The sequence below is a fragment of the Staurois parvus genome, unplaced genomic scaffold, assembly GCF_062004578.1.
Source record: "Staurois parvus isolate SC_StPar_1 unplaced genomic scaffold, SC_StPar_1.0 ptg000520l, whole genome shotgun sequence".
NCBI lineage: Eukaryota > Metazoa > Chordata > Amphibia > Anura > Ranidae > Staurois > Staurois parvus.
The window spans coordinates 526,435-542,069 of NW_028318316.1; the positions used below are offsets into that span (position 1 = coordinate 526,435).

The 15,635-nt window shown below is 39.5% G+C and overlaps 1 protein-coding gene across 6 annotated transcripts in view; it reads right to left on the bottom strand.

Annotated features, from left to right (window-relative positions):
• The window catches only part of LTBP1 (latent transforming growth factor beta binding protein 1), a 496,680-nt gene that overhangs the window by 66,115 nt on the left and 414,930 nt on the right, over positions 1-15,635 (bottom strand). For all 6 annotated transcript variants that reach the window (XM_089690181.1, XM_089690179.1, XM_089690180.1 and 3 more), the window contains 3 exons: positions 15,424-15,549; positions 13,631-13,753; positions 9,595-9,717 (listed from right to left, as the gene is read on the bottom strand). In XM_089690181.1, coding sequence (XP_089546307.1) covers positions 9,595-9,717; positions 13,631-13,753; positions 15,424-15,549 — 372 coding nt within the window. The remainder of the gene's footprint in view (positions 1-9,594; positions 9,718-13,630; positions 13,754-15,423; positions 15,550-15,635) is intronic.

Sequence of the window (15,635 nt, forward strand, 5' to 3'; positions counted from 1 at the left end):
TTGGAAGGTGGTGGAGAGTGATTTTGCATTTCACTAAGTGGTGTTGAAGAGGGGAGCACTGACTACATGTTTAAATGATGATACACTATGATACGTTTTTTTCAGAGGTATCCTTTATCTGATAAAGATGAGTCTGTAGGATCGGCGGTGAGAGGATCCTTATGGGGAGTGAGATATAAAGCCATTTAAAGTTAACTTTAGGGTAATAGTTTTTATTCAGCCATATTTGGTGGACACCGGGTGATTGTTTATAATTTTTGATCATAAGTGCACATTGATATTGATTTTGTGATAATTGAGGGTAATGCACTATATGCAGCTATTTTGTTTTTTTGAGGTACACATGGACACATAAGAATTGATTTTGGAGATGGATCAAGTTTATGTATGATCATTTGAAGATTCACAGACGCGGAGGAGGTTTTTTTGACTTTGGTTTTATATTCGCTTACATTCTCAGTAGACTAAACCCTTGTCTCTGTCTAGATGGGAAAAGGATTTATGATGTACAATTACAGAGTGGAGTATAGCATTTAAATCTATGTATACAGCAACCGACTGTGTTTTACATTGGGAGAATGCTTTAAAGATTACCCATCGTTGGTAACTCACACCGTACAGATTGGCTTCTATGAACCTCCATGCCTCATCTGAATGCTGGTGTAATTGTGGTCAGAACGGAACCTTACTACACGTACTATTACATTGTAAATCTATAATGATCTCTGTCTTTGTTCTAAGTTCTACCACTATGGGCATTATCACCCATCCTGCTCCCCAAGTGGCATTACCGGGCCTGGACCTTGGAAGCTTTCCCACACAATTTTGCACCCTAGTTGTGCACATTTTAATAGCGGCCTGCCTCACGATATTATGCAAATGGTGACAAAACTCAATATCTAATCTATCGGAAGTTACACACAGAGTCTACTTAAATTGTTCATATGAGTACTCTTTAGCTTCTCGTACTGGTGGGAAATTTAGACAGGAATGGGCATCTTGGTTAGATATATTTAAACTCAAGTATATTCCTTAAGTCAGACAGATGATCTATAATCATGGATATATTAAGGTCTACCCTATCATGCTTGCTATAATGCCCTTATATACCAACTGAAAACTGATTATTATGATTTAATAGGAATCTGTTCCTTTCATTCTTTCTATTTGGTTTACTATTGTTCTGCGTAGTGGTGTGATGATGATTATATTACTGTTGTTCAGTGATGACCCTACCAGATAGGTATAGTAGGGATTTAAACTCTGAATATGGTAATCTATGGATATGCCACATTGTCATTGTTATTACATTGGCATTTGCACCTTGTCAACAAGTCTATTTTACTTCCAACGGATGTTGTACCACTTATGGATAATATTTTGTTGAATATTCAATAAAAATCCAGTTAATTTGCTGGATTTTTTTTTTACTGCAACTTCTGCTCAGAATTTCTCTTAGCTAATTGTAAAAAGTGATAAGATAGCAGTCCTCACCCTAGATTCAATTCATCAATCTGCATTCAGATGAGTTACCTCTATCCCTAAACAGCGAGTCCTAACACATTTACGGTATATACAGCCATAAAAAGTTTGTTTAACAAAAATATTTGCTTTGCATATTTCATCTGTAATTTTTTTTCATTTCAAGTGGAAAGCACATGGGAAACAAATAGGATATCAATATCAATGCCCCACAAGCAGATGTTTATAATACATGTCCTGTCTGTTTTCATTAGGCATCATACATCTTGTAGAGAAACTCTGGGTAGTGTTAAGCTAATTGCTGGAACGAATTTCAGGCTTTTTGTTACTTTTGATCTATTTGTTAATGTAAACTTGCCATATGTTTTCAAGATTTTCAAAGTGCTCAAAATATAAACAATGCCTTTTTAGAAAGCGTGAGTATATGGGTCATTAAACAACATCTGAGAAAATTATTTTTCAGAGAACCATAGCATCTAAATAAACTTATATTTATAATGTCATGCTATGATAAAAATGTGAAAATAACCAAATTGAAACATGTAGGAATTGAAGAGCCATGACCAGTCTTAGGCATAGGAAGCACCTGCGTTGGGTGCAATCCAAGTCTGAGTTTCTGGGTGTAATATTTAAGTGTCTGTTTTTATCACTACTCCATATCATCATCTGCACCCCAGATGTTGGCCTCTTCTGTAGCCAGAGTGACTTCAGGTTAACAGGAGCAAAATAACCCCTCTATATTCTTAATATATGAGCACAAGTGGGGAAGATGAGAAATTACTGGATTGGTGATCCTAGGGAACAGATCAGGTAGACAGCAGGAAAAAACTTCTATTTACAGAGCACTGCAAAAGCCTTGAAATTAAATTGATCAGACTGTCAAGCATTTACTGACTACATCAACTCATCAGGACACTGCAATGCCTTAACACTTTTTCTTTTTAGGACATGATGTAATTCTACAAATTGGAAACACTTAATGGGCCATACTCTTAGCTGAATCCCAGTTACAGGTCTGTTCCAACCACACCTACTATCACAGTCCTGGTGAAGAGGGAGGCATTTTTCCCCACTGAGCTATACTTGTCACCTATAAACAGTCAACAATAATAAATCTCTTAATCATGACCTCAAGTGTGACAAACCTTTATACCGAGCGCTCCTCTACACCTATTCAAGAGTACCTTGTGGAATGCCTTTTCCATCACATTCAGAAAGGCAGCAGCCAGAGACTCTTATAGTGCCCATCTATACCACACCTTCAGTGGTTACAAGCCCACTTAAAGGACAACGTAGCCCAGAACTCTTCCATTGATACCAGACCATACACCAGTCTAGCACTGTCTCTCACACACAAACAACTTTTTTATGGGTATTTTGCCACAATTTCCATTAATAAGCCTCTATAAAGCATCGCCGCTACAGGAAGAAAGTTGGTTTTATTAAAAACCAATTAAACTTGAAAAAAGGGACAGGGATATATTACCATTACTGTATACTATGCACTTTTAAGAATCATTAGCCTAAAATATATGCAAAACACAGTAAAATGTTATATAAATGGTAGGAACTGACTTCAGTGTAAAGAAGAAATGTATTTTATGAAGAAAGCAGTCATTTTTAAACAAAATTTGTAATTTAGAACTTTCTAAGGAAAAGACTTCCTGGAAGCAGTTTGGAACCCCTTGCCCTAGTAAAAGGATATGGAATTCTGTGATACTTTTTTTTATCCATTTGTGGGCACTATATCAAAGCTTAGGCTGGAGAATTAGTGTCTCTGTTTTTAAAAACCTTTTTCCAATGGTATATGAGTGTCTAAACGAGGTTTAAAAAGAAAAAAAATTAAAAACTAATAATGAATAAGCAGCAAAACAAATGTGCAAAAATATTTTTTTCTAGCTTTAAACAAAATAAATGTAAAATATTTTATGGAATGTTTTTCCAAAACAATGGAAATTCAGTACTTTAGTACAAATATCAGAACTGTATTTTTTCATGACTCTGAATGCAATTCTATTGTATTCTATGGGCAGATGCATACAATGTGTAAAGATCAGTAAACTTGTGCTGCGGTCATATTTGTCAATTTAAAATAGAAAAATCTGCATTCAAGGTCAGTAGTTAGCAAGATCCTGCATAGATGACCAGTACTTTCAGTAGGACCATATGCATGTACCCTTATAGTTAGGGCACAAATAGGTTTACACTGCCTTACACACACATTAAAATGGATGTGACTACATAACCTTATTCATGAATTCAGGGGGAAGCAAATTTTTAAAACAGTGCGAATATTTTGAATATATTTTATATCTGAATGACATCCTAAATTAATCACAGGTATATTTCCAGCAAAACATAAAAAATGTGTAATTTATGTTATGTGTTTGCGGTAATTGACTCATATGAAAAGGTGAACCAACACCCTACACCCTCCCCACCAAAACAGCCTATGCTGCACTTACCTCCAAGGGTGACTATCTGTCACTGCGTGAGCAAGTGCAGTGGTGTGAGAATCTAAAGCCCTGCTCTTTTTTTCTGTCTTTATTTGAAGATTTTAAGATGGATCAGAGCAATTCTGATTGTTCAAAGTGGTCACGTGGCAGCAAGTGACCAATCAGAATATCTCTGATGCATCTCAGAAGCCCAAAGGGAAGACAGGGCACTTAAACTCCTTCCATTTCAGTTGTCACTATGTCTATGATTAAGACTATGCCTATGATTAAGTTCTGCAGTGGGTGAAATATGTTGGGGCCTGGCTTTGGGTGGGAGGGTGTTGCCATTGCAATATACTTTGGCTGGAGTTGAACGTCTTCAGTGTGAAGCCTGTTATCTGGATGATGGTTCACATTTATATAGCCTAAATCTATAACTATTAGACCTAAGCACACAAAATCAGTATTACATTTGAATTTAATCATTACTTCTTTTTCTCAGTGTATACAATTGTAATATAATATAAAAAACACAGCACAAATCAAATAAATCATCAGGGAGCGTTGTGTAAGTGTGTGTGGTTTGTAGGGGACATGTAGAAGCACGTAAGTGGTCAGAGTGCAGGAGCAGGACTGCATAATGCACACAGTGCAAGAGTCAGGAGTATGTAATGCACAAAATACAGGGGTCAGAAGTACTGTAATAAACCACACAAAATGCTGGGGTCAGGGGTATGTAGTATACAGAGTACAGGGGCCAGGAATACATTATACAAAAAGTGCAGGGGTCAGGAGAACATAATGCACAGAGCACAGGTATCACAAATACATAATGCACTGAATGCAGAGGTCAGGAGTGCATATCACACTGAGTGCAGGAGTATATAACACAAAGAGTGCAGGGTTCATGAGTTTGTAATGCACAGAGTGCAGAACTCAGTGATGTTACATACAGAGTGCGAAGGTCTGATGTACATAATTCACAGAATGCAGGGGTCAGGAGTATATAACACAGAGTGAGAAGGGTCAGGACTGTGTAATGTACTTTATAACACAGACAGTGTAGCAGTCTGTGGTCCATGGAGAATGTGAAAACAGTGGAGTACTCAATTTACTAATTTCACCCAATCTCAGGTTAGGCAGGTTCAAGCTGCATCAAAGTGCAGCTGACTAAGTCGCAGGATCCCTTTGAGTCGCTGCCCACACCTATACATTCTCTGCCCCACCACCGACACAGCATGCAATATATTGTAATTGCAAACTGAAGGGGGTGGGGGTGGGAACAAGAGTGGGCAGGAGGCATGACTAGTGGGCGCTGCTGTCACTGCTACAACCTTCTCGGCAGTTAAAAACCAATCAGCACCATCTACTGCTTGGTAGCAAGCTTTGATTGGTTGGAAACAAGCTACTAAAAAAAAAAAATACTGGCCTATAATATGCACTTTAACCTTAAAAAGATAGCAGTTATACCAGTCTGACCAGTGAAATATCAGCCAAGTGGTAACCCTGCATGGGCCACCAGTTGGTCAGCCCTGCTTTACATATATATAGTTAGGAAGTTACCATTACTGGGTGTGTGATCATCCATCCCCCTGGTGAACATACAACACAGGCATTACAATAGCGTTCACAGTGATTTCTTACTGCACTGAGCATTTTAACGTTAGTAAATCAAGCCCCCTAATTCGCCAGGCCAGAAAAAGTAAACAAATCAGCAGTTTTGACATTTCTGGTTGCAAGCTTGTTCTGGGTTAGTGATTCAGAAAATATCCAAGCCAGAGTCAGCTAGGCAACTAGTAATTTTAGAAGCATGTTGGCAAAGGCAGCCTGCATATTTCTCAGGACAGGTTTCTTTTATTAAATAAAGCAGGCTTTGCATCAGAGTCCTAATGGAAATACCAAAGTTTCTAAACCATATTCCAAAGCTGACTATAAGCTGTCGAAGTAGTTCAAGGGTTCGCCAGTAATAAAGGGAAACCTACACATAAAGAAACACGTAAAGGGTGTTCACATTGCAAAGGAAGTTGCACTTTGGAAGGGAATTCTCTCCAGGGCTCAGTGCAAATTTCACTCGGTGAAATTTCACTTTGCAAGAACATCCAATGACATAAAGAAAGAAAAAAAAAAGAGCATTCTTGCATGCATATGGTTGGATAATGGAAGTCAGAGGAGCTTCACTTCATTCACGAAGCTCTAGGGAAAATTCTCTTGCAAATTGAACTGTCTATTTGTGTTCAGTCTAAGTTCATTAAAAGTTTACAAAGAATATACAGAAAGATAACATTCAGTAAAGGCAGTAAAAAATAAAACACAGAGAATAAAGTGCAAGCTTAGGTCTGGGGGAGGGAGACAAGAAATAATAAAAAGGGGGACACAATAATAACCAAGATAAACATACATTAAAAAAAAAAAAATAATAATAAAAAGAAAATAACCATCCTGGAACTAGGCGATGACGGTGTTCAGTATCCAGTACAGAATCCATGACCATATATATATAGCATGTACAATACATGTATATCTAGGCCCAAAGGGGGCACAAGCATCAGAGGCAGTGAGGGCAACAGATCATTAGCTAAGCTGTCATGACATAAAAGTCCACATTTGATATGTTTGAAAGAGCCAGGTAAGAGAGAAAGCAGAACAATCTGTGGTGTATTTGGGACTGTCAAATCTGTACCTGCGGTGTAAACACGCAGTATGAGATCCCAGTAGGCTTGGAAAGGAGGATATTCCTACCAAACATGGAGCAAGGAACCAGGGGCAGTGTGACAATGCCAACATAGGTCAGGCGTGGAGGGAAAAATCCTATGTAATAATGTGGGACATCTGTACCACTTAGTGAGCAATTTAAAATTGATTTCCTGTGCTTTGCTGGCTAGGGACCAATGATGAGTAAGAGCAAATTATTTTGTCCATTCTTCATCAGACAATTAAACATCAATATCAGCTGCACATCTGAATGTATATGATGGGAGACCGGGATGAACCTTAGAGAGAAAAATCTGGTAGATTGCGGAAAGGGGGCGCAGGTGAGGAAGATCTTGAAAGAACAGTAATTCTAAAGGTTTTGGATCTCTGGTTAGCAATTCTGTATTAGGGAAGGCATGTAGGAACGATCAGAGTTGTCTATATTCCATTCATTCGGCAAAAGAGGCTAGTCCCAGGACATGGGAAGGTTGAAAAGGTGGGAGACGACCCCGGAGTAGTATTTGCGCCAGTCGCCTGTGAGTGTTTTTATTCTACAGAAAGAAAGGAGAGTGAGATTGGGCTGGGGGAAATTGAGGGTTTCCAAATAGAGGGGTCATATGGCCAACAAGTGAGGAGATGTCAAATTTCAGGCTCAGGTTTTTCCATGTGAGCATGAATTGATTGGTCAGGAGTGGTAGAGAGGAAGAGGGCTCTAACACTCGGAAAACGTCCAGGGGACAGCCAGTATATATGGTGCCAAGGTCTATTCCATTCACACCCATTACTTGGTAGATGAGTGGTGGAACCAGTTCGTAAAAGCAGTCTGCAAAGTCCTGAAGCAGGGCCGAGGAATGGCTATTGGCAGGGTCTAGAATAGGTAAAGGAAAGGAGGCGTGATGTTCATTTTGTGTATGTTGATCAGGCCAAACCATGAGTATAAGGAGTCATAGTTCTGGAGGTCCTTCAAGGTGCATTGAAGTGTTGTCAGGAAGGTACTTGCCATAGTGTAGCTGAAACCTCTGGACATACATGGCTGCGCAGGCGAAGATGTGTGTGTGCCCGTTCTGCTGTGCATAATCGTGTGCGTTTGTGTGCACCTGTGACTGCCCGCCACTAATGTTGGTGCCAATTTAAACTCAGCAGTTCTGTTACCCTGTGCTGTCTGATCTGCAGCTCCCCCCTGTATTCCTGTGCCTGTTCCTGTTCCTGTATGTGATACCTGTGATTGACCTTGGACTCTGCCACTGCCTTCTGTATCTGTTTGATCTGCCTCCACCATTGCTGGCCTTAGCCTGTGACCTGACTACTTTTTTGCCTGCCGTTTATGCCTGATCTGCTCATCTGTTACCAACCTGGCTTGTCTGATCCTGCATCCAGCTTTGCCAGCCTACTTTGCTACCAGCCTGTCCTGCCGTGACATCTGCCTGCAGCCAGCCTGCTCTGTGCTACTTGTCTGGTCTGCTGTGATGTCTGCCTGCTGCCAGTCAGTCCTGCTGTGCCATCCACTGCCAGTCTACTCTGCTGTGATGTCTGCCTGCTACTAGCCTGCTCTGCCACCAGCCTGTCCAGCTGTGACATCTGCCTACTGTCAGCCCGCCTGTTTCCAGCCTACTCTACTGTGCATCCTGCTGCTAGCCCATTTGCTACGATGTCTGTCTGCAGCCAGCTGTTCCATCTGCCAGCGAAGTGCCAGCTATTCCTACACCGACTACAGCACTGACCAGGCACTCATACCCCGCCATGCTCGTGTGGTTGCTGTTCCACCTTCAGTGGCTCTCGAACTGGAGCTGTACGAGAGGCCTTCCTCTGACAGGTGTATAATTTTCAGAGAATAATTGAGAAAGATTAGAAGGGATTCTGATACCCAAGTACTTGAGAGTTCCAGAACAAAGTCTGAAAGGGAAACTATAGCTGATTTCTCGCACCTTATGTCAGGGCACGAAAAGAGCTCATTTCACCTCTTTCGAGCCAATAGAGAAGCCTGTAATATTGGGGTTGCTACAGAGTGCTACAGCTAAGTGTTCCATAACTAGGAGATACAAAAGAGGGGATAATAGACAACCCTACGGGTGCCACTGGTTATAGGGAAACTCGAGATTAGGTGACATTTATGCAAATTCTAGCAGTAGGCGAGGTATAGAGGATGAGAATCTTCTGCTGCAAGCTAGGGCCCAATCCTATGTTAGATAGCATTTGGGCTAAAAACGGCCACCCTACCCTATCAAATGCCTTTTCAGCGTCAATGGATAGAAGGCAAACAAGAAGTCCTGCAGATTGAGCATGGTTCATGACCAAGAGGGTTTTCATGGTGTTATCACGGTCCCTCCCTTCCCTGCACAAACCCTACCTGGTTCGTATGTATCAAATCTGGGAGGAAAGGCTACAGGCAGGTGGCAATCATTTTAGCATAGATTTTAACATCCACGCCAATCAAAGAAATGGGTCGATAGCTGGGGCAGAAATTCAAGTCTTATCTGGCTTAGGAAGAAAAGAAATGTGAGCTTCCAAGGTTTGTGTCAGAAAAGGTGTCTCAGCAGAGATGGAATTGAACATGCGTAACTTGAAAGGGGAAAGAACATCTTTGAAAGTTTTATAGGATATCCTATAGATAATCTTATGGGTGAACCCATCAGTGCCTGGACTTTTGCCTGAGGGGTTGACGAGATAGCTACCAACAATTCTTCAATAGAAAAGGGGCTCTCGAGAGATCTTCATGGCATCTTCATCTATAGTGGGCAGAGCAGTTTCTTGAACACAATCCCAAAGGCAATCATGAAATGTTGAAGGGCCACCATCTCGCCCCTGAAACTGTCTATTTGTCTTTAGCAAATCAACCCCAATGAAACAAAATACAGTGGAATAAAATATTGACACAGCCAGATGAGGAGAGCAATTTTTACTTAACAGGGAGGTCAAAATTAGTCATCTACTTTTTGTTCATTAAAACATTAAGTTTATGGAAGTAATAATTCTATTTCAATTTTACCTTCACACTGGTCTCCAGAAGGTAATAGCTTGTAGCCTTCATTGCATATACAAGTGAATGATCCCCTGGTATTCCTGCACTGTCCATTGTCACAAAGGCTTTGAACTTGGCATTCATCAATGTCTGTTGAAATTAAGAGACGGAAAATGAAAAATAAATGAGAGATGATATACATGAAATTTTATTTCTTATTATATTCCTACCATGTTACAATGTAGTATACAAGAGAATAGAGGGAAAAAACACTAAAATACTGAAGTAATATAATCAGAGAAAATTAAACACAGATAAAATATTAATGGTTAGCCATAGTAACTTCCTGGTGCTTAATAGGCCTTATACTGTTAAATGATCACCATGAATATATTATAGTCACATTATCAAATCCTCAATTTCAGGAATTCTGTGTAAAGTTAAACCAACCATTTTAAAGTAAACCTTTGGCAAGACCACTGAAACACCAACGACTATAATAATATTGCTTTTAGTAATCCAGTCAAAATCCTTTCAACTTAGAACTCTGCACAGGGCTGTAAGATTTTAGATTCATTTGGGAGAGCCAGGGACAGATAGTAGATGTCAATCACCACTCACTCGCTATACTTTTGGTGTGCACTTTTCAAATGAGTTCCTCCTAAGCAGCGTTCCTTTCCAAGAGGTAATGTGTCCTCCCTGTATCACTCAGGAGTTCTCTTGCAGGTTTAGAAACAATGCCAAGGAAAGAAAATTACAAAAAGAGAAGACCTGCACCCTCTTGTGAGGCACATTCCACAGCAGTCAGTGACATCAATCAAGATTATAAACAAGCTGAAATTAAAATACTGCATTGTTACAGATATGATATGGCAGAGAGCACGGTTCTTAGATCAGGCAGAAAAAGCAACTTCAATGCTCTGGCAACTTAAATTCCATGTTAAACTGCTGTTCTAAATCTGGTCTCTACAGATAATCCTAGGGGGAAACACATCAGAGAGAGGATCTCATGTGGTCTGTTGTTTGGATCAATAAAGTTAAAGTGGTTGTAAACCTCAGACATGAAATCTGAACAAAGCACATTTTTCTATAGTGTGTACTTACCTTCCTCCAAGCCTCTAAGTTTAATTTCTCTCTGCTGCTTTGTTCCTCTGCCATAAGCATGAGTCACTTCTGAAAAGTTTTCCTGACACCAAGAGCTAAAAAGGTGATGGGGGGGGACCTCCAGTTGATTGACAGCCTCAGCAGCTTTGTTCTTGTGTGATGTGCAAAGGAGGGGGAGGGGGGGGGGTTCACCTCCCTCCAATCAGCTCTATTTTACAGCGTGTAACTGCAGCTCTCTGGCCCCTGCTTTTGTGAGTCTGTGAAATATCCTTTTCATTTCTCAGTTTTACAAGGATGTACAAATGGCGCCAAATAAACAGGTACAACTTATGTAGGAGAATTAGTTTCACCTCTGTGTATCACCTGAGGCCAGTCACTTCACTGGGTATAGGTAAGGGTTCACAACCACTTTAAGCAGAATCAAATTTGGTGTGCAGCTACCATCATTATATACTTGAACAATATGTGGGCTTAGAAAGCCAGCATCAGAGAATGAGTGGATGGAGCATATGGGGAGTAGACGGAGCAGCCTGCAGAAGAAGAGTCCTACTACTTGTCCCATTTCCTATGCCTCTGATTATGACTAGGAATGGTAGTGATATAGAGGTCACTAGGTGGAACCACAGTTCAAAGACAGGAACTCATCCAATACACCCAAGAGTGTCCAACTGTGCAGCTCGGCAATAGAGTAAAAGTCTGAGTCATGGATTGCTGGACAGGTACGTGTTTTGTCTCTTTATTTGCAGTTGCTTTATGCACATATAATTAGTTTGAGGTCCATAGCCTGACCACAGTTCACTTTCATGCATTTTCCTGTTCCTGTTTTTGCTTCATCAGCCTAAATCCATCACTTAGAAATAGGTTTCCTTTAACTAAAATATATAATTCTTTTTATTTTAGTTTAGATTTATTAGATGTTAAAGGTTATTTACAACAGTATATCCAGTTACTTTTAGTTATGTCTGTTGAAAAATCCCAAGGGCTATACAATAGTCATTAAAACGTCAAATACAAGTTTAAAGGTTTGATGGAGTTTAAAGTTTAAATAAGTCTGATGTGTGCAATGTATTAAAATACAATTTAAAATTATGCTGTGTAAGCCTGCTATGACGAAAAAAAAAAGTTATGACTGACGTGTTTGTTGACTTTCAGAAAGAGTATGGAACCTTCTATGGACTATGTTCCACTATGAAGCAATTCCTGTTGTGTATAACAATTGTTTAAACAATCACAAACTTCATGAAGCATTAAAAAAGGGTTTTATGTACAGTATGTCTAGTCATGTAATAAAATCACTTGTGTATTAGACAGACATAAAGTATTACTTGTTAATGGTAAAAAATGAGTGCTAAGCTCATAACTTTCAAAGAATGCTAGTCAGAATATAAAATGCTAGTAATACAAACACTTAATTTCCCTCCTGTTTTAAAAACAAACTGAACTCTAGAAGCAGTGCTAAAAAGACAGGCAGAGGGTAAATGAGTAACCAGCATTGCCGGTTGTCTCTCTTCAGCTGACCTTTCCCCATTACTGGCCATGCCTTGTTCTGTCTTGTGTGTCTCTGTTTGGACGTGGCTATCTTGGTAGTGGCAGGGCTTTTCATTCTCATATCAGGGCCTCTAGCACATCTCAAATTTCACTTCAAATCTTCTCAGACTACCATTCAGAGGCAACAGTGCACAATGCAGGTATGAGACTGTAGGCATCCTTGCATATCCGAAAGTGCACTAATATTTTTCAAGAGGAATTCCAATCCTTCTTTTCTGGGGTCTCTCACCAGAGATCTGGGATCCACCCCCCTTGCCATGTGCCTCCAGAGTAAGCCACTTGCTTTGGGGGCACTCATGGGTGCTCATTCCAGAGAACCGCTCTTCATAATTGGCTCTGATTGACAGCAGCTGCTGTATCTAAGCCAATGAGGATCACGAGAGTAGAGAGAACCTCGATTCTTGTGCACAGCACAGTACCGAGATTGGGCTCAGATATGTATTAAGGGGGGCTGCTAGGGAAGCTGCACAAAGAAGGTTTTTTTTTATCTTGCTGCGTACAATGCAGTAAGGTAAAAAAAAACCTTCTGCCTTCACAACCACTTTAAAAGAGAAGTTTGGGAATTTCTTTTTTTTTTTTCTTTTAAATTATACTTACCTAGGTGGATGCAGCATCAATCCGATGCTGCATCTGTTGAGAACTGAATGATCACACACCGCTGAATGCTCAGTTCTCCCTGATGCTCTGATCAGAGAGCAGTGACTGCCAGTCACCACCGTCTGCTCTGCCTGTACTTCTGGCTGTACTTCTCCTTTAAGGTACTGCTTAAGCACAAATATAATTTCTGAATTTTCCCAATAGAATAGCAAAACTTCACTTTTTGAGTTCAGTACCAAATAAATATAAATATATACCTTTTACAATACGATAACTGCAGTAGGGAGAAACCTCCATAATTGCATAGCTAGTCAGATTGAAAAAAAGTACATGTCCATCAAGTTCATCCAAAAACTAATAAAAATAAATAAATCATCAACACTAAACCTGAATTTGATCCAGAGAATGTGAAAAGAAAAGGAATGGTCCAAACTGACCTAACAGGGAAAGGAATTCCCAAAATCAACATTCTGCAAGGTTATTTCTTGTACACATAAATAGCCCTTTTTAAATGACATAATATTAATCAGGAATAAAATATTTTAAAAAGTCAGAAGCTCTACTATAGAAGCTTTATTAGGCAGTTCCCCAACATGCTAGTAGTTTTATAATATTATGACCTATACTTTAGGGTTTGAAAAGCAATTTGTTAATTTTTTTAAAACGGGGGAGGGGGTGGCAAACAATGAAATATGTAGTAAATACAAGGATCATGTACAAATATAATAATTGAAAAAAAAAGACTAGCAGCTGCATCATGTGAATTATATTGTAGCTATTAAAGCAAACTAACATTGGGTTGTATTATACATACCATCACACTTGTCACTGGCTGGGCTTAGCTGATATCCTGAGTTGCAGGAGCATACGAAGGAGCCTTCAATGTTATGACATTTACCATTCAAGCATAAATTACCAAGCCGACATTCATCTATGTCTGTAACAAACAAAATTTGCCAATGTACAGCACTTCTAAAGAATTCAAAGTGTTCCACACAAGAACATGGATTTGCCTTTGTTGGAAACAAATTTAGGCTCAACTATTTACTTTAATCAGATAAAGAACTGTATTGTACCGCTGCATATTTTATGGTTCATAAATCATTTTCTCTTTTGTCTGTTGAAAGCACAGAGTATATCAACTGACAACTGTCCCAAAAGTGCCCATAAGTATATCTACCGTATATTGTACTTGTTTTAAAACATCTATTTCCAAACTATTGCATCTTTGGGACACCACCACTGGACTGATATTGTGCAGCTCATATCTTTTTCTTCAATGTAATGACTGCCAATGACACAATATTAATTTTGCAGCTTTATAAAAGTGAAAAGAAACCTTGTTGTAATCATTTCTAACAAACAAGGTAGTATGTTCTAAGCATGGGTTTTGCTAAATCTAATTTAAATATTTGCCTAGTCCTTGTTTAACATGTTTGATTAGTTGCCTTTATTTCCTGCATGGATCTCTGTGCCTAGCAATGACGAAATATACTGACAGCACTGGATGCAGCAAACTACAGCTTAATGGTGCGTGTGTACTTTAGGTGTGGGGAACTGGAAGCTACATAAGACCTGTGGGGATTCCCCTCTCTCAGGTAGACATTGATATCAATGATCCATTACTATGACCCTTCAAATGTAAGGGGAACTCATAACTGAACATAACTGATGGTCAATATTGACCACTTCCCAATAGCCATGAACAATAGGGAACACAAAATCATTACCCACCAGTGAAAAGAGGCACTTACTTCTGAACAGCAATGAAGGAGGGCACTTACCAGTGACCACCAACATAAGAGGTACTTACTACAAAGAAGGACAATTTTCACATGCCATCAATTCAAGGGGGATCTTACTACCTAAGAAAGGGGACACTGAACACTAATCAAAGGAGGCACTTGCCAATGATCCCAATGTAAGAGGAAACCTCAACACTAGCATCCATTGTAGGGAGGCACTACACTGACTACCAACATAAGCAGGCACTTCACCATTGATCAACGGTGTTAGGAAGCACTTTACCTCTGATCTCCAACATAAGGGGGTAATTCTCAGCTGACAATTAATGAGCATTATTGGGGATACCCCTGACGTACTCTTTATGGATGCACTCTGTAAGGTTCATTGTACATTGCATACTCCTAACTGCATTACTCGGTAAACCATGTTGTACAATACATAGTTCCGACTGCAGGCTGTGCTTTACAATAAATAGTCCTGGCCACTGCATCCATTAAGATGTGCTGTGCATAGACTATACCAATGTCACACTACAGTGCATACTACTACACATTACATTGTCATTGTATTCACCAGTGGTGTCATACTACCATTTTTACTTATTTCTTAGTTTTAGTCTGGACTACAACTTCTTCCACAGGTGTGCAGAACTGCTCTAGGAAATCAGTAAATCTAATTCTAAAATTAAATAAGCATAATCATGACTCAACATCAGACTAGTCTGAGACTCCTAACTAGAATCAGATGGGAATATTTTCAAGCACTCTAGGATACAAGAGTTCCTGTTTCTATCCAAGACTAATTCTGAATCCAACAGAAGAAACAAGACAAATGTAAAACTGTACTGGAACATTTAATTACCAATGCACTGTTTGCTGTCAGAGGTTGATTCATATCCTGTTCGGCATGTGCACATGTATGAACCCTCCAGATTGGAGCAGTCACCATTGGCACACAGGGATGTGTCTTCTTGGCATTCATTGATGTCTAAAAATTAGAGCAAATGCAAATCATTGTACATAAAATAAAAAGGTAAAAATGTAGCAAATACAATAAATAGTTCAGCACACTAT